General features: G+C 48.0%; 1 protein-coding gene across 5 annotated transcripts in view; it reads right to left on the bottom strand.

The window, feature by feature from the left end:
- Positions 1-6,547: 6,547 nt before the first annotated feature.
- Positions 6,548-24,883, bottom strand: part of TMPRSS4 (transmembrane serine protease 4) — a 35,572-nt gene continuing 17,236 nt past the window's right edge. Inside the window, exons 3-13 of one of the 5 annotated variants that reach the window (XM_087433760.1) lie at positions 22,512-22,625; positions 19,238-19,390; positions 17,758-17,887; positions 14,874-14,978; positions 13,870-13,910; positions 11,696-11,855; positions 10,257-10,423; positions 9,335-9,433; positions 9,005-9,147; positions 7,561-7,710; positions 6,548-7,117 (exon numbers count right to left, since the gene is read on the bottom strand). In XM_087433760.1, coding sequence (XP_087289886.1) covers positions 7,106-7,117; positions 7,561-7,710; positions 9,005-9,147; positions 9,335-9,433; positions 10,257-10,423; positions 11,696-11,855; positions 13,870-13,910; positions 14,874-14,978; positions 17,758-17,887; positions 19,238-19,390; positions 22,512-22,625 — 1,274 coding nt within the window. In that variant the 3' untranslated portion in view covers positions 6,548-7,105. The remainder of the gene's footprint in view (positions 7,118-7,560; positions 7,711-9,004; positions 9,148-9,334; positions 9,434-10,256; positions 10,424-11,695; positions 11,856-13,869; positions 13,911-14,873; positions 14,979-17,757; positions 17,888-19,237; positions 19,391-22,511; positions 22,626-24,883) is intronic. The other 4 variants (XM_014785117.2, XM_087433761.1, XM_087433762.1 and 1 more) reach the window with 4 other exon arrangements.

Below are 24,883 nucleotides of genomic sequence, written 5' to 3'. Positions count from 1 at the left end.
CTACTTCATATTAAAATTCTTCCGAGCCGGCTGTGATGGCCTGGTGGTTAAAGTTCACCGCTCACCGCTTTGGCGACCTGGGTTCGTTTCCTGCTTGTGGAACCACACCACCCGTCTGTCAGTTGCCATGCTGTGGCAGCGGCTCACATAGAAGAACTAGAAGGACTTACAACTAGGATACACAACCATGTACTGGGGCTTTGGGGAAGCAAAAAAAAAAAAAAAAAAAAAAAAGAGGAAGATTGGCAACAGATGTTAGCTCAGGGGGAAACTTTTCCTGCAAAAAACACCCCCAAACCAGAAATAAATAAATAAATAGAGGCATTTTCATTATTCCTAGACTAAAAGTAAATAAATAAATAAAAATAAATAAAGTAAAATTCTCCCCTAGCTCCCCCACCACACTAAAGGGCTGCGGCCGCATCCTCTTTACCTCCCCCTCTGCACCTCTCCCAGTACCTGGCCCAAGTTCGCGCTCTGGTCCTGTAATCCTTGCATTTGGGTGAGGACTTTTTCATGGAGATAGCTCTGGACTGGGAGCTGGGAGAGCCAGGCCCATGCTCTGGCTTTGGGCTCGTCTCTCTGGGATGCAGCTCCTGTCTTTCCTTATGGAAAGGAGGATCTTCTCTACCAACCAACCTCCTTTCCATACCCTCCCTTCCAGGGATGGCAAGGGTCTGCTATGAGAGTCTCTGTGTCAGTCACAGTACAGCTTCCTGGTTCCCTCTTAGACTCCCTGGTAGAAGCGTTTATCTGAGTGTAGAATGCAAAGGGAGGCCCAGCTCTGCACAAGTCCAGATCCAGAAAGAGCACAAGCACTTCAAGGTTAGATGCTGAAAGTTACCCTAAAACATTCCATGAATATATACACACATAATATATATGTGAATATGAATATATATGCCTGTATTATGTATATAATATATATTTTCATTGTCATTCTATTTTAAGTAAATTTTTCTTTATAATTTTTTCTTGAGTTATTTAGAAGTGTTTTCAACAACATGTATGTACTTGATATTTTAAAAATTATTGTTTGCTATTGCCTTATAACTTAACATTACAATCAGAGAGCTTAACCTGTTTGATAGTCTGAGCCCAGGTTTCTTAGAAAACTTGTTTTCTAAGTTAAGCTTATAACTTAACGCTTCATTACGAAATTAAATCCTAGGGAAGCAAGAGTAAGGACGAGAGGGGTATGAGGCAGGAAAAGAGAGAATCCAAACACAAGGTGATGGGTCACTGAGCTGACCACAGCCCCATAAGCAATGCAGCTTGTTGCTGAATCACAAGGACTATCTCTGGGGAACAAGGGCTTCTCTGCATAGTTCCATCTGGGGAAGAAAGATGAGTAATTTATCTGTTGGCTCCTTTCTGTCTCCTGTCTTCCATTATTCAACATTTGTCCCATAGATGACAATTTCCATGTTTTGTTACTCAGCCTTTCCAGGCAGCCCTGGGGAAGCCGGAGCTCTATGGGTGCAGTGTGTTGGCTCTGGGTGCTGAAGCTACCGTGGCTCCCACCATGGTGGGTGCAACGAGGACCACCCAAGCCAAAACCCGGCCCTGGCCCTAGTGGAGGTGGAGACCACGTGATGTTAGGAGAAGAGGCGATGGCTTTTGCCGGGGCTTTAGAACCAGGGGAATGAAAGGGGCCAGAGCTCGGTCCACTCAAGGCAGGAAGCCAGGCCAGTGACTATAGTCTAGAGGTGGGAGCATGGGGGATGCAGGCAAGGCTGAGTGGAAATTGATGGGAGCACAAAACTGGGGCTGGTGGGTCTCCATACTATTTTTGAAATAGGTTGAGACTTACTTTATGGACTAGTATGTAGTCACTTCCTCACAAATGTGCTTGAGAAGGATGTTTATTTTCTAAGTGTTGAGTGCAAGATTCTAATAGGTCTATTAATCAAGCATACTAATCATATTGCTTAATCTTCTATACTTTACTAATATTTTACCTGCTTGACCTATCAATAATTGAGAGAAGTATGCTGAAATCTTCCTCTATGATGGTGGATTTATCAATTTCTCCTTGTAGTTCTATCAGTGTGTAAGGCTATTTTATATTGTGTTTATGTATGTTTAAAAAAACTATTTACTGAGAAAAATTTCAATATACAGAAAAGTAGAAAAACTAGAAACACCTATCACCTAGATTTCACATTTGTTGACATTTTGCAATATTTGCTTCACTGTTTTTTTCCCTGACGTAAGTTACAACTTTGTGTCATTTTACCCCAAATACTTCTCTATGCATCTGTAAAAATTAAGGATATTTTCCTGAAGTATAATATCATAATGAAGTTAACAATTCCTTATTATCATCCAATACCCAGCTCATATTTGTGTTTCCCCAATTACCCGTTTGCCCAAATGTCTTCTGCTGCTAATTTGTTCAATTCAGGATGCAATCAAGGTCCACATTGTGCATTTGGTTGTTATGTCTCTTAAGAGTCTTTCATGACATTGACTCATTGAAGAGATTTGGTCACTTGTGTGATAAATGTCCTACCTTCTGGATTTGTCTGTTAGCTTCCAAGTGGTGTCATTTAACTTTTTCCCCAAATTCTTTTATTTCCTATAAACTGGAAATTAGATGTAAAGGTTTAGGTTAAGCATTTTGATAAGATGCCTTTAGGTGATGCAACGTGAGGGGTGCTTCATATTCATATTGGGAAGCACATGATATCTGGTCAGTCCACTGTTAGTGGGTATGGTGATGACAGCCTGATCCCTTGATTTTAAAGTTAGGTTTCCCTCTTGAGATTAGCAAGGAATCTGTGGGGATGATACTTGGATATTTGCGTTATGCAAATATCCATTTCTCCATCAACCTTTCACTTAATGGTTTTAGCATCCACTGATGATCCTTGCCTGAGTCAATTATTTCATTAGAAGTCGTGAACAGTTATTTTATATCATTCATCTATATCCATTAGCTACATTTTTCTGTAAAGAAGAGCTTTCTTTCATCAGCTTGAGCCATCTTGTTACCTGGAAGTATTTCTACGGCAAAGCAGAATAATGTTTAATTTTTTTTCTCTTTAAATACCATTTCAGATCAAGGCCTTGGTGTGATAACCAACTCCAGTGGTGACAAAGTGTTTGTGTTTTTTTCTTTTCTTTTTTCTTCTTTTTGTTTACAAGTTTCAACTTACTATATCTTCCTGGCGAATTGAACATTTTTAGGATTATGTGGTGACTCTCTTTATCCTAGAGTCAGTTTTGTCTTTTTGTTCTAAGTCCCTATTTAAAAAAATTATTATATAGCTTCCTTAGCTTAAATTTGGTTAAGTGCTTGCTTTCTATATCTTTTTTCATCTTTTTAGTTTTAATGGTACTGTAACCTAATGTTTTGGGTGTATCTCTTACAAATAACATGTAGCTGGATTTTACATTTTTATCCAATTTGACTATCACAATGTATTAGTTGGAGAGTTTAATGTTTATTGTGACTATTGATACTTTTGTTTTTAGCATCCTATTTCACATATTCTATTTGTTCCATTTCTCTATGCTTTCTCTCCTCTTAGCTCTCCTCCTCCTTCTTTTGAGATTGTTTGATATTTATTGGTTTTTCCTTAATCTATTTCTTGTTTTCATTGCTTTGGAAGTTAAACACCTTATTTCCATTCTTTTGGTGGTTACTCTTTTGACTGCTTAGAATCTAGTACACACTTTTTGTAACATAGCTTTACTTATTTATCTTGCTAGGTTTTAAGAAGGCGAGGTGCTTCTCTATTTGCTTAGTTCTCTTCACTCAATAGCCTGATGGCTGATATCAGGGTCTCCTTTGCTGCCCGTTTCCCAGAATGTTTTAATGACAGTGGTTCAGGCACAGGATGTGTGCTCATTGACACCTAGCGGCTTTCTCACCTGGAGATGAAAACATGCTGATCTGAAGATGAAAACATCAATACTGGAGGATAGAGCTGGGTTATGAGATGTTCAGCAGGAGGGATTTTCATGGTCACAGAGGATAAATGATACCTTTAATCGATGTTTAAACCCCACTCTTGAACAATTTAAGAACTTTAGAATATTTTAACTCCAAGTATCCCCTCCTGACTTACATGCTCTTGTTATCCTGTATTTTACTTAGGCTTTTAAAAATTAACCCACAAGATAGATCTTATTATTATTTTATCCTCCTCTTTTTTTTTTTTTTTTTGCTGAGGAAGACTGGCCCTGGGCTAACATCTGTGCCCATCTTCCTCCACTTTATATGGCATGGCTTGCCAAGCAGTGTGTTGGTGCGCGCCTGGGATCCGAACCTGCGAACCCTGGGCTGCCGCAGTGGAGTGCATGTACTTAACCACTTGCGCCACCGGGCTGGCCCCTCAGTTTTTTATTTTAATACTTACAAGTTTTATTTCTAAGAGCTCCATATGGTTGGTCTTCACATCTGCCTGTCATTTTTGCTTGATTATTAAAATATCCATCTTTTTTTAAACAGAAAACAAGTGTTGGTAAGGATGTAAAGAAATTGGAACCCTTGTTCACTGTTGATGGGAATGTAAAATGATGCAGCCATTATGAAAAACAATAAAATATTAAAATAAAATTACCATATGACCCAGCAATTCCACTTCTGGATATATACCCAAAAGAATTGAAAGCAGGGTCTTGAAGAGATATTTGTACACCCACGTTCACAGCAGTGTTATTCACAATAGCCAACATGTGGAAGCAACTGAAATGTCCATTGACAGATGAATGGACAAACAAAATGGGGTATAAACAATGGAATATCGTCATCCTTAAAAAGAAAGGAAATTCTGACACTTGCTATGACATGGGTGAACCTTGAAGACACTACACTAAGTGAAATAAGCCAGTTACAAAAAGGCAAATACTGTATGATTTCACTTATATAAGGTACCTAGAGTAGTCAAATTCATAGAGACAGGAAGTAGAATGGGGGCTGCCAGAGGCTGGGGGGAGTGGGAGAAAAGAGAGGTTATTGTTTAATGGGTACAAGAGTGCCATTTTGGCAAGGTGAAAACAATTCTGGAGATGAATGGTGGTGATGGCTGCACAACAAAGTGAATGTACTTAATACCACTAAACTGTACACTTTAAAATGGTTAAAATGGTAAATTCTATGTTATGTGTATTTTACCACAATTAAAAACAATTTTAAAATGTGGAAAAAATATCCATTTTTAATTTATTTAAAGATTTCATAAATCATTACCATATTGGAGGCCTGTAGTGTGGTAGTTTATAGCATGAACTCTGGAGTCAGAATGCTTATGTTCAGCTTATCAGTATGTGACCTCAGGCAAGGTACTTAACCTCATTGTGCCTAGTTTTTTAATCCATAGGATGGGGATAAAAATAGTACCTATGTCATAGGTTTGTGTGAGCATTAAATGAATCAGTACACAATGAAGCATTTAGAATAGTGTCTGGCACATAGAAACACTCTATTAGTTCTTATTGTAATTATCTGATAGTTCTAACATCTGAAGTCCTGGGAGTTTTATTTGCTGTTTTGATGATTTCCATTCATGTACACCCACGCTGCCCCATGGTTTTTTCTTTTTATAAAATTGGCTGATCTTTGAGTGTGAGCTCAATTTGGAGGATCTTTGTCAGGGAATCCTGACGCTCTGAATTCAGAATGTTTTACTCCTCCAATAGATCTGCCACCTGGGACCACATTTGCCCCCTTCAGTTGTCTCTGCTTCATGTGGGAGCCCCAGGTTCAGCTCCCTCCCTGCAGTGAGTCTAGGTTTAGTTCTGATCTCAGCCTTCATGTAGGTCTTTGTCCCTAGGGAAACTCAAGACTTTAGTTAGCCGTTGCTCCCAGATCTTCACCTTAGTTTCAGCTTATGATTCTAATGCTTTTGTTTTATTTATTTATTTATTTGCCTTTGAGGATTTCTGTTATTTCCTAAGAACCTAGTAAGACATTAACAAGTATATTTTGTCTGGGATCTGACTCAACTACAGCAAGAGGGTCCTCAGAATACCTGGGCCTCCATATAGTGGCCAGGGAAGTCCACAAGGCTTAATTCTCTGATCATTTTGAGTGCAGGAACTTATTCATGCTTACATCCCCAGAACCCAGCTTGAAGATCACTTCATACTTGGCAGGTGATAAATGGCATTTTTTTTTTTTTAAATAAATGAAAGAAACTACACCCAAGGCTCTCTAGGTAGAAGTTAGGATTTAGAGGTGCAATATCTCTTTCCAGCCACTTGGGGAGCGCCATGATGTGTCAGCCTTGAGTGCCCGGATCATCTTCTTCCCAAGCCATAGGTTATCCCGGGCCCATAGCTGATATCACAGGCAGGGAGGAAGGGGGAGGAGGGAATAGGAGAAGGCCCTGTGTGGGAAGGATACTTGCTCGCCCTGGTTTCCCCAGTCTGCAGCTCACTGTTGCCCAACTCAGCAGCTCTAGTCTCCATGTCTCCTTTTTCTGTTTCCTCGACTTTGAGAATCAATTGTCTCCCTAGGATCTTTTCCTACCCAGGCCAAAGAATAAAGTTCAATAGTCATAGCTCAGTTCTTATCAAGCAGCCCAGTCAGCCTATGTCAAGACTTCATGTACCTGTTTAATAACAGTGATCAAAGAGGTAACAATAACGACAGTAAGTAACAGTAGTTGCGCCAACACCAGGACAGTGCATTTTACATTACAGCTGGTTTCTTGCTTGAGTAGGCTTGGGGATGGGTGGAGAAGGAGAGGGCTGGCTCAAACACTTTCCTCCCTCTACTCCAGCCCTTGGTCGTCTGGGCTTTCACCAAAGAGTCTACTTCCATTCAGCAGAGAGGGCGAGTTCCTTCTTGGCTTAGCAATGCCTTCTGAGACCTCGGTCCAGAGTCTGGCCTATTCAGTGGGCTACGTCTCTCTCCTTGGGATGCCGGGAGCACTGGGGGTGGCTGAGCTGAGGCCGTTGACTTTGTCCTGGGTGCCTGTGGGCTGTGGCGTCTCTTATAAGAATGGAGGCCCTTTGCTGCGCCAAGCAATGCTGAGCCGTGGGGCAGAGAGGTGTGCCCAAAGGGGCTCTTGCTGTGTCTGACTTCTGGGGGATCCCCAGGTGGGCAAGACAGTGAGGAAGCAGTTTCCTGCACTGCAGAAGGGCAGCAGCATCATGGCTCAGACTGGAATAAGAGACCAACAAAAAGAGAGTCAGATGATTTGAAACTGGACAAAGTGGTGACGTGTGCAAAATTCATCTTCCTTTTCTGAAGCTCTTTGCTCCTCTCTCTACCCTCTAGGGAAGTCTCATAAACCTTTCCACCCTCCTTCTTATCAGAGTCTGTTCTCTGGAAAGCAGCTGGTAGTCTCATTCTGCCAGAGAACAGAGAATGGTAAAGCTGGGTATGTTCCATTCCCTAAGGAATTTGCATTTAATGAGAATCTCTGATCTAAGGAATTTCACCTCTCAATGGTGGAATCCCAGGCTGTCACTTACTGGTAGAGAAAATTATTTGGGATGTAAAGGGTTGTCTCAGAGCCATTTAAATCAAACCTAGGGATGATTTGGTCCCCTCAGGGTAGAGGAAGGGAGGGAGGGCACAACAGGTAGGGCAAACATGCTCACCTTCCGGACATTGTAGATCCAGTTGAGAAAGGCTGTGACCCTGGTGTATACTCCCGGGGTACCTGGGCCCCCACAGCCATGGCCCCAGCTCACGATGCCCACCACTTGCCACTGGTCAGAGTGATACATCAGGGGCCCACCACTGTCACCCTGTGAGAGGCCAGAACAGGGGTTGCTGGAGAGGGCAGGCAGGGGTAGAGTGGAGGGGTGGGCTTCTCCTTCCTCCTCTCCCTGCACTGGCCCATCTGTTCTGTGCTCCCCCAGCACTCTCTGCTGGTCCGCCCTCACCCCCTCTGCTCATGCTGTTCCTGCAGCTTGGAATGCCCTTGCCTTTGGGGGCAAAAAGGTTCTGTCTGTGGTGAAGTAAGTTGTGGGCATGCTGACAGCCCTCTCTCGGAGATCCACAACTCACACTAGCAAATTGAAGGCTCTAAGGAGTTCTGCATGAAGGAAGCCTGGTGATCTCTGTTTAACCTAGTACTTCCCAAATTTATTTAACCACTTGTGGAATGCCTACTTCGTGCTAGGTACTGTTCTAGACAATTGCGATCAATGAAAAGAACCAAGATCCCTGCCCTCAAGGAGCTAAGAATCAAATGGAGAAGAGAGAGAGAGGGAGAGAGAAAGGGAGAATAAACAAAGAAGACAGACAAGAAAATGTCAGATAGTGATAAGTGCACTTGTTTGGTGCCCTTCTTACCAGCTCTTGTAGCCCTCGAGACTTCTTCCCTCACAACTCAATAACACCATAGCCTAACTGCCTGTTTATGCATCGCCCCCCCCCCCCCCACCACTGTGAGCTCCCTGAGGGAAGACACTGTCCCAAAAGCCCAGCATTTACCTGGCATTCCAGAGATGACTGACAGATTCCTCTTGAGAGCAGGAATTGAGTGACAGAGAATGGGGGCAGGAGTAGGGTTGGGGGTTTTAATGAGAATGGCTCAGAAGATCCTCTGGGGGGTGGGAGAAGTGAGAAGGTATTCAGGGATTGGTCAGCAGGGATGGGGTGAGAGGACCTTGCACCAGGACTCATCCAGCATTAGATGGGTTTTCTCTAGTGTAGTTGAGAAGCTTGAGGACAGTTACAGAGAAAACAGACGTGGGGTTCTTGCCCTCAAGGGGTTCATACTCCTATAGATGATGGGACCGAGGGGTGGGTGGGGAGGGTAACATCATCTCTGTGAAATATACATTTGACATCTTTCTGCTTGTCTTCATCCATCCATCCAGCCATCCATCCATCCAGCCATCCATCCACCCACTCTTATATCTTTATCTGACTATAATCCTTCCTTCCCTCCGTCTCTCCCTTCCTCTCTTCACCACATTGAATGCCCACCAAATGCAAGACTTCATGTGGGGCATTCAGTCTTTGGACTTTCACCTCTCTCTAGGACCTACATCCCTCTCCATAGCATTCCCTCACGATCCTTGGAGGCCCCACCTGGCAGGCGTCCACGCCGCCCTCCAGGACGCCTGCACACAGCATCTTCTCGGTAACCTCCCCCTGGTACGCATCCTCTGCGTTGCATCGAGCGCTGTCAATGACCTGGACCGACGCCTGCAGCAGTGTGTCAGACATCTTCCCTGAGAGGTTGAAAACACACTCACATTCCCATTCCTGCCTTCTACCCCCAGCCCAGGATAATTCTCTGGGTTGCCAGGCACCTTGGTGCTTGAACCTCCAGGATGGGTTTTTCTGAAGGATGGTCCTCCTTCCCATCACCTCCGAGAGCTGTTCCCTCGGCCCTGTAATCCTGAGCCCAGGACTTACCTCCATCCTGCTCCGTAAAGCCCCATCCGATGACCCATAGTGGGGTGGCTGGAGGGAGCGTCTCATCAGAGAAGGGCAGGCAGATGGGCCTGACTGTGCCTGCCAGAAGCAGAGAGGAAGAGGAGGCTCAAGGCTCAGGAGAGTCTGGTGGCTGAGCCTTCGGAAAGGGTTGACACCAGGATCTCTATAACACATGTTCCATGGGAGATTAATAGAAATGGCATGAGAAAAAGGGTTCTATGGTCAAATAAGTTTAGAACATGTGAGTTAAACATAATAAAACAAATTATTTTAAAAACTTTTAAAAACTTCTCATATCTTTAGTATACTAAGGTGATCCAAGAAGAGAGTTAGAGTATAAAAATGTTTCCCAAACTCATGTGAGAATAGAATCCTCTTTTCCCCAAGGAACCAGAGTCTTGTGGAACCAACAGTTGGAAATACTGATCTAAATACTACCCAACATAAGCACGAGTCATCTGACAGAGTTGTTCAAAGAGTCTATGGGTTGCCTCAGCAGTAATGAGTTCCCTGCCCCTGGAGGAGGTCGAACAGGCATAATGTCCCCTTGGCAGGGATCTTGTGGGGGCTCTTGCCATTGGTTGAGGGTGGACGATGGACTAGATGATCTTTTAGGTCCCTCACAACTCCAAGATTGGATGAATCTATGATCCTCACTTGTGGTGCTCCCCATGGAAAAAAGCAGACCTCAGAAGAATCTCTGGTGGGGGATGGGGTATCAGCTGACAGCTCAAGGAGCCTTCATGGCTTCAGTGATTTTAGGCTGATATGTTTGCTGGAAACAAATGGGCAACTGAAGTCTTGAGAGGAGAATTGATGAGCCCAAGGCAACCTAGTGAGCTAGTGGCAGATGGAGTGTAACCTGACCTCAGGGGCTGTGTTCCCAGGTGCCACCTCTCACCTGAGAACGTGAGTGGGAACTGCAGCTTCACGAGGGCAATGTCCTTCTCTTTGGGGTGGGTGGTGTTGTGCTCAATGATGAAGATCTTGGCCACAGGCAGGGATGGGAAGTTGCCCAATTTGTCTGAGCCGGCTCTCACCTTCCAGTTGGACACATCGAGATGCTTCCTGGGGCAGAGACAGCAGGGTTCAGGCCTGAGCCAAGTATGGGGAGGCTTTGCCAAAGGCTGGGTCCCCAAGGCCTGGGGATTGGGGTGCTGGATGACCCTGCCTTAGGAGGTAATGACGGTGGGAGCTGGTGTGGTGGAGAAGGAGCAGTCTGAGGAATCACGTACCACAGGCCAAATTCTAAAAGGGGATTTGATCCTTTTTCCCCAGTGAAACCTGCCCAAGGAAACTTCTAACTGGAGGGCTGAGGAAGGGGCAGTCCCTAATGTCTGAGCTCTGGGGCCCTGGCACTCCCTCCTCCAATGCTTTCTTTGTCTGTGCTACTCATGTGGTCCTTGTATTGTGGGCAGTTACGTATTGTGCTTGTCTTTCTTCCTCCTGACACCAGACACAGCTTAGTGTGCATGGGTGGTTTTCCAGGAAAGGATTTATAGCTATTGTCAGATTCTCAAAAAAGGTTAAGAATCACTGGCTTAGACTGTGAGTTCCTCTAAGGTAGTGACGGGTTCTAATGCATGTAGACACAAAATATGGTGCTTGGTACCTAGTAGGCACTCATTAGATATTGAATGAATGGATGAATGAAAGTGGTCCTTCTCTAGAGGGAAGGCCTATAAGGGAATCTCTGCTTTTTTTTTTTTCTGAGGAAGAGTCACCCTGAGCTAACGTCTGTTGCCAATCTTCCTCTTTTTTTTCACTTGAGGAAGATTAGCCCTGAGCTAACATCTGTGCCAATCTTCCTCTATTTTGTATGTAGGTTGCCACCTCAGCATGGCTGACAAGTGGTGTAGGTCTGCACCTGGGATCTCAACCCATGAACCTGGGCTGCTGAAGTGGAGTGCACTGAACTTTAACCACTAGGCCACAGGGCTGGCCCCTCTACTTTTCAAAAATAAGTTTCTGGACACAGTGAGGGAGTGGCAGTGAGTCTAGACCTTGGAACCACTTCTTAGAAGACTGGCAAATATGGAGAGAGTTCTCGGGACTCCAGGCAGCTGGGAAGAGTGAATGATATGGGAGTGGAGTGAGGACACTGGGTATTTGATGTCTTTCCACCTGGAAGAGGTCAAGCTTGGTGACCACCACTCTGCTCAGACCCCAATGCCTAACAAAGGATATCACATCCAGTGTCTCATTGGGCTGGCCACACCCTGGCACATGGTCTTTAGAGGGACAGTGAAGAGGGTGAAGACATCAGAACACAAGTCGGGAGACAGGGGACCCAGGCACTCCGGCCCCTCCATGGCTTTGACCCCCCAGTCTGGACCTCACCTGAAGCAGTGGGCTGCCGTGAGGATCCAGTGGGGGTCCAGGATGCTCCCTCCACAGATGTGTTGTTTGTTGTACTGGATGCTGACCTGCCAAGGCCAAGAATCCACAGAGGCCTTCTCCCCGCCCACCACCCGGGGGGCCTTCAGGCTCTCTCCACAGGCTGGAGTCAGTAGGAAGGAGGGAGAAAGCAGGAGTCAGGCTCTTGGGAGATGGGGCTGCCTCCCCTTAGAGCCCAAAGTCCATGCTGAGCAGGCTCCTTATGACTGGGACCCAGGTGGGTGAGGAGGACCAGGCCAATTTCGAATTATTCAAGGGGACCTATTGAGTGTCTCAGACCACAGGCTTTCCCCCAATCTCTCTGTCCTTTTTTCAGCTTTGCATGTGTTTAGGAGTTTATACTGTGAACATGGGCGTGCCCATTGTGCTGGGAATTCATGAACTTCAAACCAACCAACGACGCAGAATTATGAAAGTCCTGCCCGGGTGGATCGTCCTCAGTCACTCCTGCTGAGTAACAGTAAACAGACGCCCACAGGCTGCTTTGGGAGCCGGAAGTGGGAAGAGAGTTCCAGAAACTGGATCTTCCCATACTAAACTCACCTTTCTCCAAGTTGCTTCCCCCCTGCTGAGTGAGTCTCCCAAGTGGACAGCCTGTTCTCTCTTTCACACCCCACTGTCCCGGCTTTCATATCTGACCCTGGAACCCCTGTAAAAACCTTCAGTTCCATCTCCCCACCCTGTTCTCAGCCTCTCCAATCCTTCTGGCAGTCACTGCCACAGTGGTGGAGGGGGAAAGGCTACCACCCTTCCTGGGCCTATGCTAGCCATCTAATTCCAGACACTATCTAATTCCAAGCGCTGCTTTCTACGTCAGCTCACTCTCTCACTCAAAGCCCCATAGCGTCTCTCTTTGTCTGTAGGGTAGAGTTTAAACTCCTCCTCCTGGCGGCCTCCTGCTGTCCTTATATAAAGTTTCTGTCTAGCCAAATTGATCTGCTGGTAGCTCCCTAAAAAGCCATTCTGTTTTTGCTCAAGGAAGCCCCCATCCCTGAGATGCTGTCTCTTCTCCTGTTTCTCTAAATCATTGATTCATTCAGCAAATTTGTATTGAGTGCCTACTGTGTTCAGGGATGCCGGGAAGAGAGTGGTGGACAAGACAGAAAGACAGACTGGTCCCTCCCATCCTGGGGCCTACAGTTCCTTCTTCAGTGTTTAGCCTGGGCATCACGTCTGGGCAACCCAATCCCTGGGGATTTTCCTCTCTTGGAATTTCCATAGCCTGTCCTGGGTGTCAGCCAGCATTCACTGTTGTTGTGGTTTGGTCTTATCCTCTCAGTGAGATTGAAGGCTCCTCAAGGGAGGGTCTGTGGCTTAAGCCTCTCTGTGACTGCAGTGGTATTCACTGTAGCACATCAGATGATGTGACCATTCGTTGACTAGCCACTGTGTGTCAGCCCCACACACTAGGTATTACGGGGGTCACATGATAATTACTAAAAGTCTTAATATCCAACAGGGAAGCATATATACTGCTAAACTGAAGGCAGTGATGGTGACCTTCTTCTTCTCAGGCTTTCCAGCTTCTGACCTTCCTTCCAGGCTCTGCTCAGTTCTTCTCCCATGAGGCTGGTGGGATGAGCTGGGCCACAGTACTTGTTTGCTCTTCTGACCTTCTCTGTTAGAGCTACAGGGTCCTCAGGATCCTTGCTGGGTAGTTGGACTGAAGGGCTTCTTGGGAAGATGAACCTCAGAGAGGTCAGGTGAATTTTCTACTTCCAACCAGCACCTGACAGTGCTAGACACATTCTAACTGTTCAATGAATCTTTGCTAAACTGAATGTTGGATAACTGAGCTGGTTGTGACAAAGGAGGTTATGTCGGCCCTGACCTGGGGTGGGAGGGGGTGGAGGCCCAGTCCTGCCCTTTCCGGTTTTCCTACTCTCTCTCCCAGGTCTCCACTCAGATTGTGGGGCTGTGAGCTGATAGTAGGTGGGAGTTCTCAACGTCAACCACTTGAAGGAGCATTGACCTACAAGCCCAGGGCCCAAAGAATAAGGTTGGGCCAAAACAGACTGAAACTTGGAGTCTGAGAGATTTAAGAATGTGGGTGAAGGCCTTCCTCCTTTCTCATTGCTGGCCCAGGACCCAAACCCTCAGAGATGGGGTGTACTCACCAAGGCAGTGCAAGGAAACCAGGGAGCCTGAGAGACAGGGTCTGGAAGGGAGACACAGGGGCCCTGTGGTTGCTGCTTCTCCCTTGGCTGGGAGGCAGGGACTCAGGTCTTCTGGTATTATTGATTCAAGTTCCCTCCCAACACCTGGGAAATCTAGAACCTGTGTAGTGGGGACCGTGTATAAACTGCATTATCACTCAGTTCAGTTTGATTCAATTCGATTGGCTTCAACACCCCCACTGATAAGCAGGCACTATGTGCTGGGCCCTGCCTGAGTCAGAGCCCAACCTGGGCTCTTGGCGGCCTGAGATGGAAGAGGGCACCTAGAACAGTGTCTGCTGCACTGCAGGCTTTCCAAACAGAAGAACAGGATTTCCATGGAATTCTGGGCAAACAATCATTCTGCTCCCATCCCCGTCCTTATCAAGATTTACTCTTTAATGAATAAGCAGCCCTCAGCAACATCCCTGAATGCTAAGAAGCCAGCATCCTCTTTGAGCCACTCTGCTGCAAGGTGACAGGTTCATTTAGATGCTGTTCTCCAATGCAGGGTGGTGAGGCATAGGAACAGGCCATTGACAAGGGCCATGCACTCTCTTCCCTGGAGAGCTGGGAATGTGGAGAGGCCTTACTCTGGCCTGGATGAGTGGCAGGGAAGGACAAAGTGGCCTTTGGAATCTTGCCTAGAGGGCTTAATAAGGCACATAAGGCAGTAAGAAAAAAATTTGGTTTTACCATTCAACTGATGAAAAGGCCACCAAAGCGTGGACAGCACACTTGGTCCTGATGTCCATTGTAATAAAAAAAGAGTCAAGACAGAAAGTCTCTCAGAAATGAGATTCTCTAGCTCTTGGTATGTAATGCTCTGCCCAGCTAGGAGTTCTTCCTGTTGTCTGGCTTACATTCCTCTTGTGTAGATGTTTGTTCAGGGTGGGCTGGCTGCAGCCCTGATGGCAGCCTCCACATGTAGCCTTTTGTGAGCCAGAAGGTGTCCTCTCACTTACCCACTTGAGTTTCGCACCTGAAGCTCCTGGCTGTTCTCCATGATTTCAACAACATCCAGATCTTGGTTTGGGCCAATCTCCACAGCTCTGAAGGTGGGTTTGCTGCTTATATTGGGAGGAAGAGAGAGAGAGATGTGAGCTGGGGCAGGAGTTTAGGACAAGATGGTGGGACTAGTCCCCCTCTCCCAGGACAGAAATGTTAGGGATACCCTTTCCTAGCTCCCAGCTCTGTCCCTATTTCAAATGCCCCAGCAGTTCCTTCTGGTTCACAGTGAGGGGAACAAGGAGGCGAAGGAGCCCTGGTTAGCTCCCCCTTACATTTTGGAGGAAACTGGAATATGGATATTTGCTTCTCTAGACAAGGCATCTGGTCTGAATTTGGCAGTGGGGGTATATTTATGGTCCCCTAGGAGACAGGACAGGACCAGATCAGTCTTCCCACGAGTCCAGAACAAATATTTCTTTCACTTGGACCACCCTCTTTCTTTCTCTCTGCTAATTGATGTTTGTCTTCTTTCAAACCTTGGGTTTAAGTCTTCCCTCTTCCAAGAAGGCTTCCCTGATTAATCCCATCCTTCTGATTGTTCCTTTACTGAATCTGCCTCTTTCCCATCTCTCCCATCCTTCCGCAAGCAGTCATGCTAAGACAAGCTCTGTATGCAGGGCTCAGGTTGACCCGAGGCACTGGCTGACCGGCACATTCTCCGCCGGGAATCTGGCACTATCTGGTGGACTCAGGCCCTGCACGTGGAGGACTGGAGTCTAGCAGTGCTGAGTCTTGTGTTAAGAGCCCTCAAGACTGAGCTTCTTGTCCTGGCTCCAACACTATCTTGATGTGTAACCTTGGCAGGTCATACTCCTTCTCTGGGGCTCTCTGAGGCTCGGTTTCCCCCCTCTATAAATGATGGATGGACCAGATGATCTCTAGAGACCCTCCCACCTTGAACTATGTATGGTTTTGTGGTCCTGGGACAAGAAGGGCCTCCCATCCCGGTGGAGGAAGGAAGTAGAGAAATCTGAGACTCAGAAGGAGGGACAGTGGCGGAAACTGACAGGCCCAGGAAAGTTCACCTCGGTTCACCGATTACATGCTGATGAGTGTTTCTCACCAGCTTTGATTTCAGAGAGCTCAAGAGCCAGATGGTCTGGTGCCTTAGTGAGCTCCGGAAGGACAGAAAGTCCAGGAGCCTTTTACCTTAAGAACCCCTGGAGACATCCGGGTTTCGTAATCAAGCCACAGCCTGGTGTGCTGGGTACCGCCGAGGCTGCAGCTGGCTGGACTGCAGAGGGGGAGGGGCAGGCTGCAGCGAGGGGGCGGGGCTGGGGTGGCTGGCGGAGGAGGGCAGAATAGCAGGGGCAGGGCGTGCCTTCCCCGTTGTCTTTGAAAATGAAGGTGGCGGAGTGTCCTCGCCAGAGGGCACTGGGAGTTGTACCCTATGGAGAGTAGAGAGCCACAGAAGCCTGATAACCAGAGAGCAGAGAGGGCAAATAGGTCTGATGGAACAATAATGCTTGCTTGGAGCATTTACTGAAAAAGGACCTCGAGGCTGCTTTAGGGATCGATGGGCGAGAGTTCTGTGATTGATTGATGATGTCTGCCTAGTACTTCTCTTTTCTGTCTAGTTTCTGGGTCCAGTTTCTTAGAATCCTGAAGAAGTTTGGGAGGGAGAGGTTATCCCATTCTGCAACTGAATACACGGGTTCTTCCATCCTCTCCAGTTAGGCCCTCTGAGTGACCGACTGTCTCCACTCCCCGCCGCTCCTTTTATAGATGACGCTTCAGGAGAAGAGAGAATTACGCAAACTAGAAACAGAGATGCTACTGAACTCCTGATGCCCGGGAATTAGGAGGTCTTGGGCACCTCCTAATGCCCAAGAGGGAGAGGCCAGGCCTCTCCCTCCTACCTACTACCCAAGCAAGTTACTTACATTCTCTGAACCTATTTCTAAAGTAGATATGATAATAACTACCTTTTTGGTTTTTGCCAAGATCAGATGAATATGAACACATAATGCTAATTACCCTCATTATAATTACTTTTTCATCCACCGAGGATTTGGAACTGCTTTTGAAATTTGCTGAGAGAGCTGGGATTGTTGAGGCGACCCCAGTGAAATAAGTTCGTTTAAACTAAATTTTAACCAATGGGACTTTGAATAAGTGAGTAAGACTTGAATTTTGGTACAAGGATGGCTTCTTGCAAAACCAAGAAGAAGGAGTGAGGATTGAGGAGTAAAGGAAAGGAGATGCTTGCCAAGGAGCTAGAACTGTGTGTGGGGAGTGGGGTGGGGGCATACATTCCCTCACTGGCTCTTCATAATCATCCTATGAGGTTGGCATTACTTTCCCCAATTAACTCTTGATGAAACTGAGGCTTAGGAGATTTAACTTCTTGTTGCTTCTTTTTTTTTCTTTTTGATGGGGAAGATCAGCCCTGAGCTAACATCCATGCCAATCCTCCTCTTTTTGCTGAGGAAGACTGGCCCTGAGCTAACATCTATTGCCAATCCTCCTCCTTTTTCCCCACCTTTTTCTCCCCAAAGCCCCAGTAGATAGTTGTACTTCATAGTTGCACATCCTTCTAGTTGCTCTATGTGGGACGCCACCTCAGTATGGCCCAACAAGCAGTGCGTTTGTGCGCGCCCGGGATCCGAACCCGGGCCGCCAATAGCAGAGCGTGAGCACTTAACCGCTAAGCCACGGGGCCAGCCCCTTCATGTTGCTTCTAAGTGAAGGTGTTGGGATTCAAAAGTAGTTCTGTCTGACTCCAATACTTATATTTTTAGGAAAGGAGGAAGAAGAGGCAAAGAGGAAAGAAGAAAGAGAAGGAGAGAAGAGGTCAGAGGGGTGAAGGGACAGCCTCCAGAGGCTTGGGCTGGGTACCTCTCGTAGCCCATCTGCTCACAGGCTGTCTTGGCCAGAGCTTCTGTGAAGTTGTCAAAACAGGCAGAGGCCCAGTTCCTCGTGGCCAAGTCCAGCACCTGCAGGGTGGATCGGTCCTTGGAGAGGCGGACTGGGAGAGGAGGAACCTGGGTCAGCTCAAGGCAGGGGCCCATCTGGCCCATCTGCCTCAGAATTCATCATGAGACCAGCCCAAGCTCTCCCCACCCAGAACTGGGGAACAGCACAGAACACTAACCCTTTCAACCTCAAGGGAAGTTCCTCCATTTGGCTTTGCCTGATTGAGCCTTATTTTGACAGTAGCTAGGGTGACCAGTTGTCCTGGGGACAATTTCCATTTTGACCTGTTGCCCTGGCACAATTATTAATAGCTCCCCCTTTTGCTGTTACAGGCGTCAGTTTTGATGATATGTTATATGGCCCCTCTACCCATGGTCTACACAGCTTGCCCAGCCTGGGGAGACTTCTCAGCGAGGGGCCCAGCTCCTTCTCCATGTAAGGTCAGAGTAGGGAGGTGGAGTGAGAAGTACTATTGGCAGTAGGGTGGCAGGTGCCCATAGGCATTTGACTTCTGATTAAAAAAAGAGCAAATACGGGGCTGGCCTGGTGGTGTAGAGGTTTAAAGTTTGAGCTCTGTGCTTTGGCGGCCCGGGTTTGCAGGTTCAGATCCTGGGTGCCGACCTATGCACCACTTAATCAAGCCATGCTGTGGCAGGCTTCCCACGTATGAAGTGGAGGAAGATGGGCACAAGTGTTAGCTCAGGGCCAATATTCCTCAGCAAAAAGAGGAAGACTGCCAGCAAATGTTAGCTCAGGGCTAATCTTCCTCACCAAAAAAAAAAAAAAAAAAAAAGGAGCAAATACACAGGAAGTCTCTCAGCCCTGCCCTTCAAAAGTCCCCATCACCCAAGTCTTGGGCTATGTCTTCTCCTCAGAGCCCAAGTACTAGGTGGATCAAGCTGGGCCAGCCCAGTCCAGGAAAGAACATGAGTTTTCTATGTTACAAACATCTCATATTCCTTTGAAGGACATAGCTCAGTCTTGTTACATAGCGTGTTACAGTAAACAATTATCTAATGAATAGAGGGATCAATAGCTGGCTAATGGCCTTACAGTTACTTTTCTAGTCCCCTTGAAGTAACAGATTTCATAGAAAGAAGGGAACTCCCCACGGTCATCCAATCCAGCTCTCTGCCTCAGTTCCACCCAGGTCCTGTGGGAACAGGCCACGCTCATTTATAATTTCCTATCCCCTCTGGTCCACATTGGTTCATCAAATATTTGCTGAGTGTTTGCGAAGTACTGGAGATCTAGCAGACGAGCCAAGGTCCTGTTCTTAAGAAACTTACAATAGGGATGGAAACTGACAAGTCAATTGGCAGATGCTACGCAATGGACCAAGGGGACCTGGGCTGGTTTCTTGCTGTGTCCACTCCCCTGATCCCTCAGCCTCTGGACTCACCTGTCACTGGAGGCCCCTCGGGGAAGTTCTTGACACAGTGCAGCTCGTCCTCCCCCGAGGCACAGTCCTGTTCACCGTCACACACCTGCCTCCTCGGGATGAAGTGGAGGGGCTGCCCACAGAGGAAGTAGGATTTGTCCAGGATCTCCTTGACTGGAAGGCAGGAGCAGGGAGGGGCAGAGAGGGCTGAGGGTCAAGCAGGCAGCCCAGGGGCAGGAGAGGCTGTGTTTCCCTGAAAATACGCTGGGCTTGGCGACAGACAGCTGTGGGTTCCAGGCCCAGTTATGCCACTTAGTAGCTGGTGTACTTGGTCCTGAGCCTCAGTTTTTTTATCTGTAAAATGGAGATAATAATACCTGTTCCATACCTATAAAATGGCTCAGGAGTTAAGTGAGATAATGTGTGGCAGAAATTTAGAAACAGCCCCACTAGCCCCTAACCCCCAGGTTCTGGCACGTTGCCTCTGGTAACGGGGGAGACAATGCTGGGCCTGGAGCCAGAAGACCTGAGTGCTGGCTTTGCCACCAACCGTGACTTCAGACCAATCACTTCCCCTTTCTGGGCCTCAGTTTCCTCATCTGTACAGTGAGATGATGGTAACACCATACAGGGTTGTTGAGAACATTCTGTGAGCTGGCGGTTGTGAAGGCGTCTCGTAACTATCAATTGCAGTTCCAGAATTAGGTGTTTTTATCTGGGGTTGAAAGGCCCGTTAACAAGTTGCTGTTTTGTTCTGTCTTCTGCCAGCTGCCTTCAAATTCTGTTGCTCCTTTGCTGTCTCGGGTAATGGGAATGAGTCTAGTGTTTTTAACTCTAGACTGGGGGCAGATATTTCAACACTTTTCCAAACTCTCCTGGCAGGAAGAGCTCCTCCTGCCTAAGGAACTCTCCTTCGGCTGGAGGGTCCCTCTGCCGTCCAGCCTCACTCCCCCGGCCCGAAGAGTGCTGGTAGGGCTGATGATGCCCCGCTCATCACTGCTGAGAGCTTCCATGCACTGCCTCCTGTAACCCTGACAACAACTTGAGGAGGTAAGTGCCAGTACTAACTCACGTCAGAAATAAGGAAACTGAGGTTTAGAGTTAGGGTTCGTTTCCCAAGGCCACACTGCACTTATGTGGTCAAGCCGGGACTTCAGTCAGGGTCTGTCTAGCTCTGAAGCTCTTTGCTGCCTCTCCACACCTTCCCTGAAGGAGCTCGGGGTGTCATCTGCTGACCCTGCGGCTCCTGGTTTGAGTGAAGCAAGGGAGAAGGAGCGGGTCGGCTGCTTCCTAGACCTTCAGGCTTGTTCATGGTCAGGAGCCAGCGCAAGGCAGGGTCACTCCAGCCTCCTGGGACAAAGCCAGGACACAGTGTCACCACTCAAGACCCCAGAAGCCAAAAGGTTGAGGGAGCCTAGCCCCCGCTGAGGGTGCAAGTTACTTCCTCTGGTTGCAGAGCCTGGGGGCCCAGGACATGGAAGCCACACAGGGCTTTCTGGGACACGGAAAGCTCAACTCTATTTATTTATTTTTTTTGTGTGTGAGGAAGATCAGCCCTGAGCTAACATCCATGCCAAACCTCCTCTTTTTGCTGAGGAAGACCAGCTCTGAGCTAACATCTATTGCCAATCCTCCACCTTTTTTATCCCCCCAAAGCCCCAGTAGATAGTTGTATGTCATAGTTGCACATCCTTCTAGTTGCCGTATGTGGGACGCGGCCCCAGCATGGCCAGAGAAGCGGTGCGTCGGTGCGCGCCCGGGATCCGAACCCGGGCGGCCAGTAGCAGAGCACGTGCATCCAACCACCAAGCCATGGGACCGGCCCCGTTCAACTCTAGATTACGCACTAGTGTCTGCCCTGGCTTCCGCTGGGGAATTTGGCCTCTTCTTCTCTCTCCACTGTGACGGGCATAGGCTCAGAGACAGCAAGCTCATCTTAATATCAGTCTGAACAAAACAGGCTTAGGATGGAAAATGTGCCGATGCCGCTGCTGACTCCACCAGCCCCTTGGGGCAGCCAAGGTCAAGAAGAAATGATTTTGGGTCATCTGCATTTCACGCTCCTGCGGGCTCTCGGGGATCTGGGTGTGTCTGCATTTCCACATCCACAAGATGAAAATGGACCGGCTCAATCGGGGGGCCTGGGGGCCTATCCCAGCTCTGTCCCCAACTGCCACACCTCCTCTCTGCCTCAGTTCTCAAGTGGAGAATGGGAGGTTGGACCAGATGTCTCTGAGTGTCCTCCAGCCAGGTGGGTGGCTGCTGCTGGTGGAAACGCCACCATGGTTACAAGTGCATGCTGCATGATGACCCACACTCTCACACAAGCTGGTTTTTATCCAGGCACTTCACACATTTTGTCTCATTGGTTGTCTGATATCCTTCTGAGGGAGGCAGGATGTTTTACAGATGAGGAGACTGAGGTTAAAGGAGGTTGAGGGACTTACGCAAGGTCACACAGCAGCAAGGGACGGTGCCAGGTGCTTATCCCAGGTGTCCTGATTCCTAGTCTGGTCCCCTCTGCGCTACTCCCTGTGAAAGCTGTGGTCAGTAACCTGCTGTGACTCTGGGGGAGATGAAGGCAAGGACTTAACCACAGGATGTGGGAGCTGAAAGGGAGGGACGGTGGGACTGTGGGAATGAGCACTGACTGTGCTCATTCAGTTTATTCTTCTTTGTCACAGTGGCCTGCCCAAGATCACATGGGCTCTCAGGCACTGGCCATGATGAAGGCAGAGCTAAAGGTGGGAAGGGGTGCTGTCTGCCTGGGCAGTCTTTCCGATGCCTCCTCTCTTTATCCTCCCCTCACGAGCAGAGATGCTCCCCACTCTTCCAGCCAGTAGGTTGCTCAGATCCTCTTAGCTCTCAGGCTGCAGACCTGGGAAGGAGGAGGCAGGGGGCGTGGCCGCTGTGCAAACTGCCTGCGTGGGTTTGTAACATGTGCAACTGTGCTCTCCCTGTAGAAGAAATCATCTGGGACAGAGCCCTCTGGGATAGAGGGGGGCTGAGTTCATCTCCGCCTTTCACTCTTAGAACAGTGCTCCCTTCAAAGCAGGGGGTGGATACAAAGCTTTATGCAGATCACCTGCCCATAACAGTACTGGGCTGGGAGGGTGGAGGCTGAGGGTGGGCTCTGAGGGGAGGTGGGAGAGTGGGAGGGTGGAGGGGTTGGGGGGTGAGAGCTCCCACTTATTGAGGAGACAGTGGTGGGGCTGCCACTTACTGAGGGAGTGAGGGCAGGGGTGGGGGTGCCACTTACTGAGGGAGTGAGGGCAGGGGTGGAGGTACCACTTACTGAGGACAGCCACGGTGATGATGATCGCCAGGCTCAGCAGTGTTGCGATGATGGGGACCCCCACCTTTTTGAAGGTCTCCAGGGGAGTGCGGGGTTTGCGCAGGGGGGTGACATCTGTGAGGCAGAGGGGAGGAGCCTGCAGTCAGCCATTGGAGACCACCCCTGCCAAGGCCCACAGCCTCCCTGCCCTCTGGCCCCTGGTGCTGAGCCGCAGAAATGCTTTGGGGACAGTTTGGGTTAGCGCTGGGGGCTGTTTCCTGCAGACTAGGCTTAGCTTCCTCAGCACACGGTCATCCCACCTCCTTTCACTTCCTCAGGCTTGTCCATTTCACGAGCACCCCTCAGAGGAGCCTCCAGCCCATGGTGCATTCCCCTTGTCTTGACTTAGCCTGCTTCAGGATGTTTCACCCTGTCCAGTCTGACCTGCGTCTGCCCTGGGAGAGCTGTGTATCTATTTACTTTACTGTCATTTATCCTCTTTCCTGACTTATCTTTTGATTGAACTATAAGCTCGAGGAGGAGGGCAGGGGCCTCCAGCACAGTATGTGCCTAGTAGAGGCTTAATAAATACTTGTGAATGAATTCATCCTAACGGCCCCCATCTCCAACTCAATTTAACAAGCAGCAAGTCCCTAGAATGGTCCTTGTCTTTAAGGAGATCACAATTTGGGGGAAGAGGCCAACAGGGACACAGTCGCCGGTACCACTAAGTGGGAGATGATATGTGTTATAATAGACACCCTCAAAGCACTTAAATGGGTCTCTGCAGTGGAGATGGGGAGGGAGGAGCTGGACCAGCTCAGCAAAGGCCTGGGGGTGAGCTCTGGTGTGGCTGGATGTAGGGTGGGCAGAAGCCTGCTGTGGAGGCAAGACTGGCACTCAGTTTTTGGGGAGTCTTGAATACCATGCTAGGAGTTTGGATTTTATCCTGAGGGCAGTGGGGACCCATGGAAAGCTTTTGAGCAGCAGAGAGACACAATCACATTAATATGTAGAAAGATGAATCTTTCATCAGGGAGGAGATGGATTGGAAGAAAAGAGTCTGGGGTTAGGGAGACCAGGTGGGAGCCTATCAATGCCTAAAACAGAGATAATAACTGTATTGTCCGTGTCACATGGTTTTCCAAGGAGATGGTACAGGGGAAAGGCTTTGAAAAGTTAAATTCTCAGGAGGTATCAGATACAGGCTCTTGTGAGTCCCCTCTCCTCACAGGCAATAAGCTAGGAGGTGCCACTGGGGCTTCTCCTCCAGGGAGGGCTGGGGCAGGAATTATAGCAACGCTGAGAACCCCTACAAAGCAATAGGCTGGCTCTCTTCCCCTCAGCTCCACATGGCTTGCTCCCTCACCTCCTTCAAATCGTTCTTCAGATGTCACCTTCTTAGTGAGGCCTTCCTTGACCTCCTATTTAAAATGCAGTCTTCCAACACGTCCTTTCTTCCTTCCCTGTTTTATTTTTCTCCAAAGCACTTATTACCTCTAATGTGCTCTATATTTTACATATTTTGCATATTTTTCTGTCCCCTCCCATCCCTGCCCGAAATGAAGACTCCATGAAGATAGGGATTTTTGTCTGTTTTGTTCACTTCTGAGTCCCTGGTGCCTGGAACAGTGCCTGGCCCACAGTGGGCACTCAACAAATATTTGTTGAATGAATAAATGAATTGCTCTTTGCTTGTTCTCTTAATCACATCACTTCCATCTTTCTTGCAGGTCTCATTTTATTCTGCCTTGAATGATGGCTAGTTATGTGTCTGTCTCTACCCCTTTCCTCAGCTCTTTGAAAGCAGAGAATGGCAGCCTGGCAGAGACTGGTGCCCACCAAGTGCAACATCATTGAATCTGTTGATAAAGAAAGCATAGGAAACTTTGTGTTTCCTCAAAAGGGAGCATTTAAACCTCAGACCCAGAGCTCAGGCCCTAGAGATGTGGGGTGGTATCACCTGTTATTATCAGGACCTGGCACAAAGTAGGTTATCAATAATGTTAGAGAATATTGTATTTAAATTTCAGCAGTCAACGTTCAAAACTGTCCTCTTTCCTGTGGCCATGGACATGGTGGCATTTTGTTCATTCATGCATGATTTCTTTCTTTCTTTTTTTTTTAATTTTTTTTTTTGTGAGGAAGATCGGCCCTGAGCTAACATCCATGCCAATCCTCCTCTTTTTGCTGAGGAAGACTGGCCCTGAGCTAACATCCATGCCCATCTTCCTCTACTTTATATGGGACACTGCCACAGCATGGCCTGATAAGTGGTGCATGCCTGGGATCCGAACCCGGGCCGCCAGCAGCGGAGCGCGCGCACTTAAAAGCTATGCCACGGGGCCGGCCCCCATGATTTATTTCTTGAGCATCTACTTCTGGGGACATGG

The sequence above is a fragment of the Ceratotherium simum genome, chromosome 7, assembly GCF_057802395.1.
Source record: "Ceratotherium simum simum isolate JZ-2026a chromosome 7, ASM5780239v1, whole genome shotgun sequence".
NCBI lineage: Eukaryota > Metazoa > Chordata > Mammalia > Perissodactyla > Rhinocerotidae > Ceratotherium > Ceratotherium simum.
The sequence above is the reverse complement of the archived record's forward strand: the minus strand, read 5'-3'. Positions and strand labels throughout refer to the sequence as shown.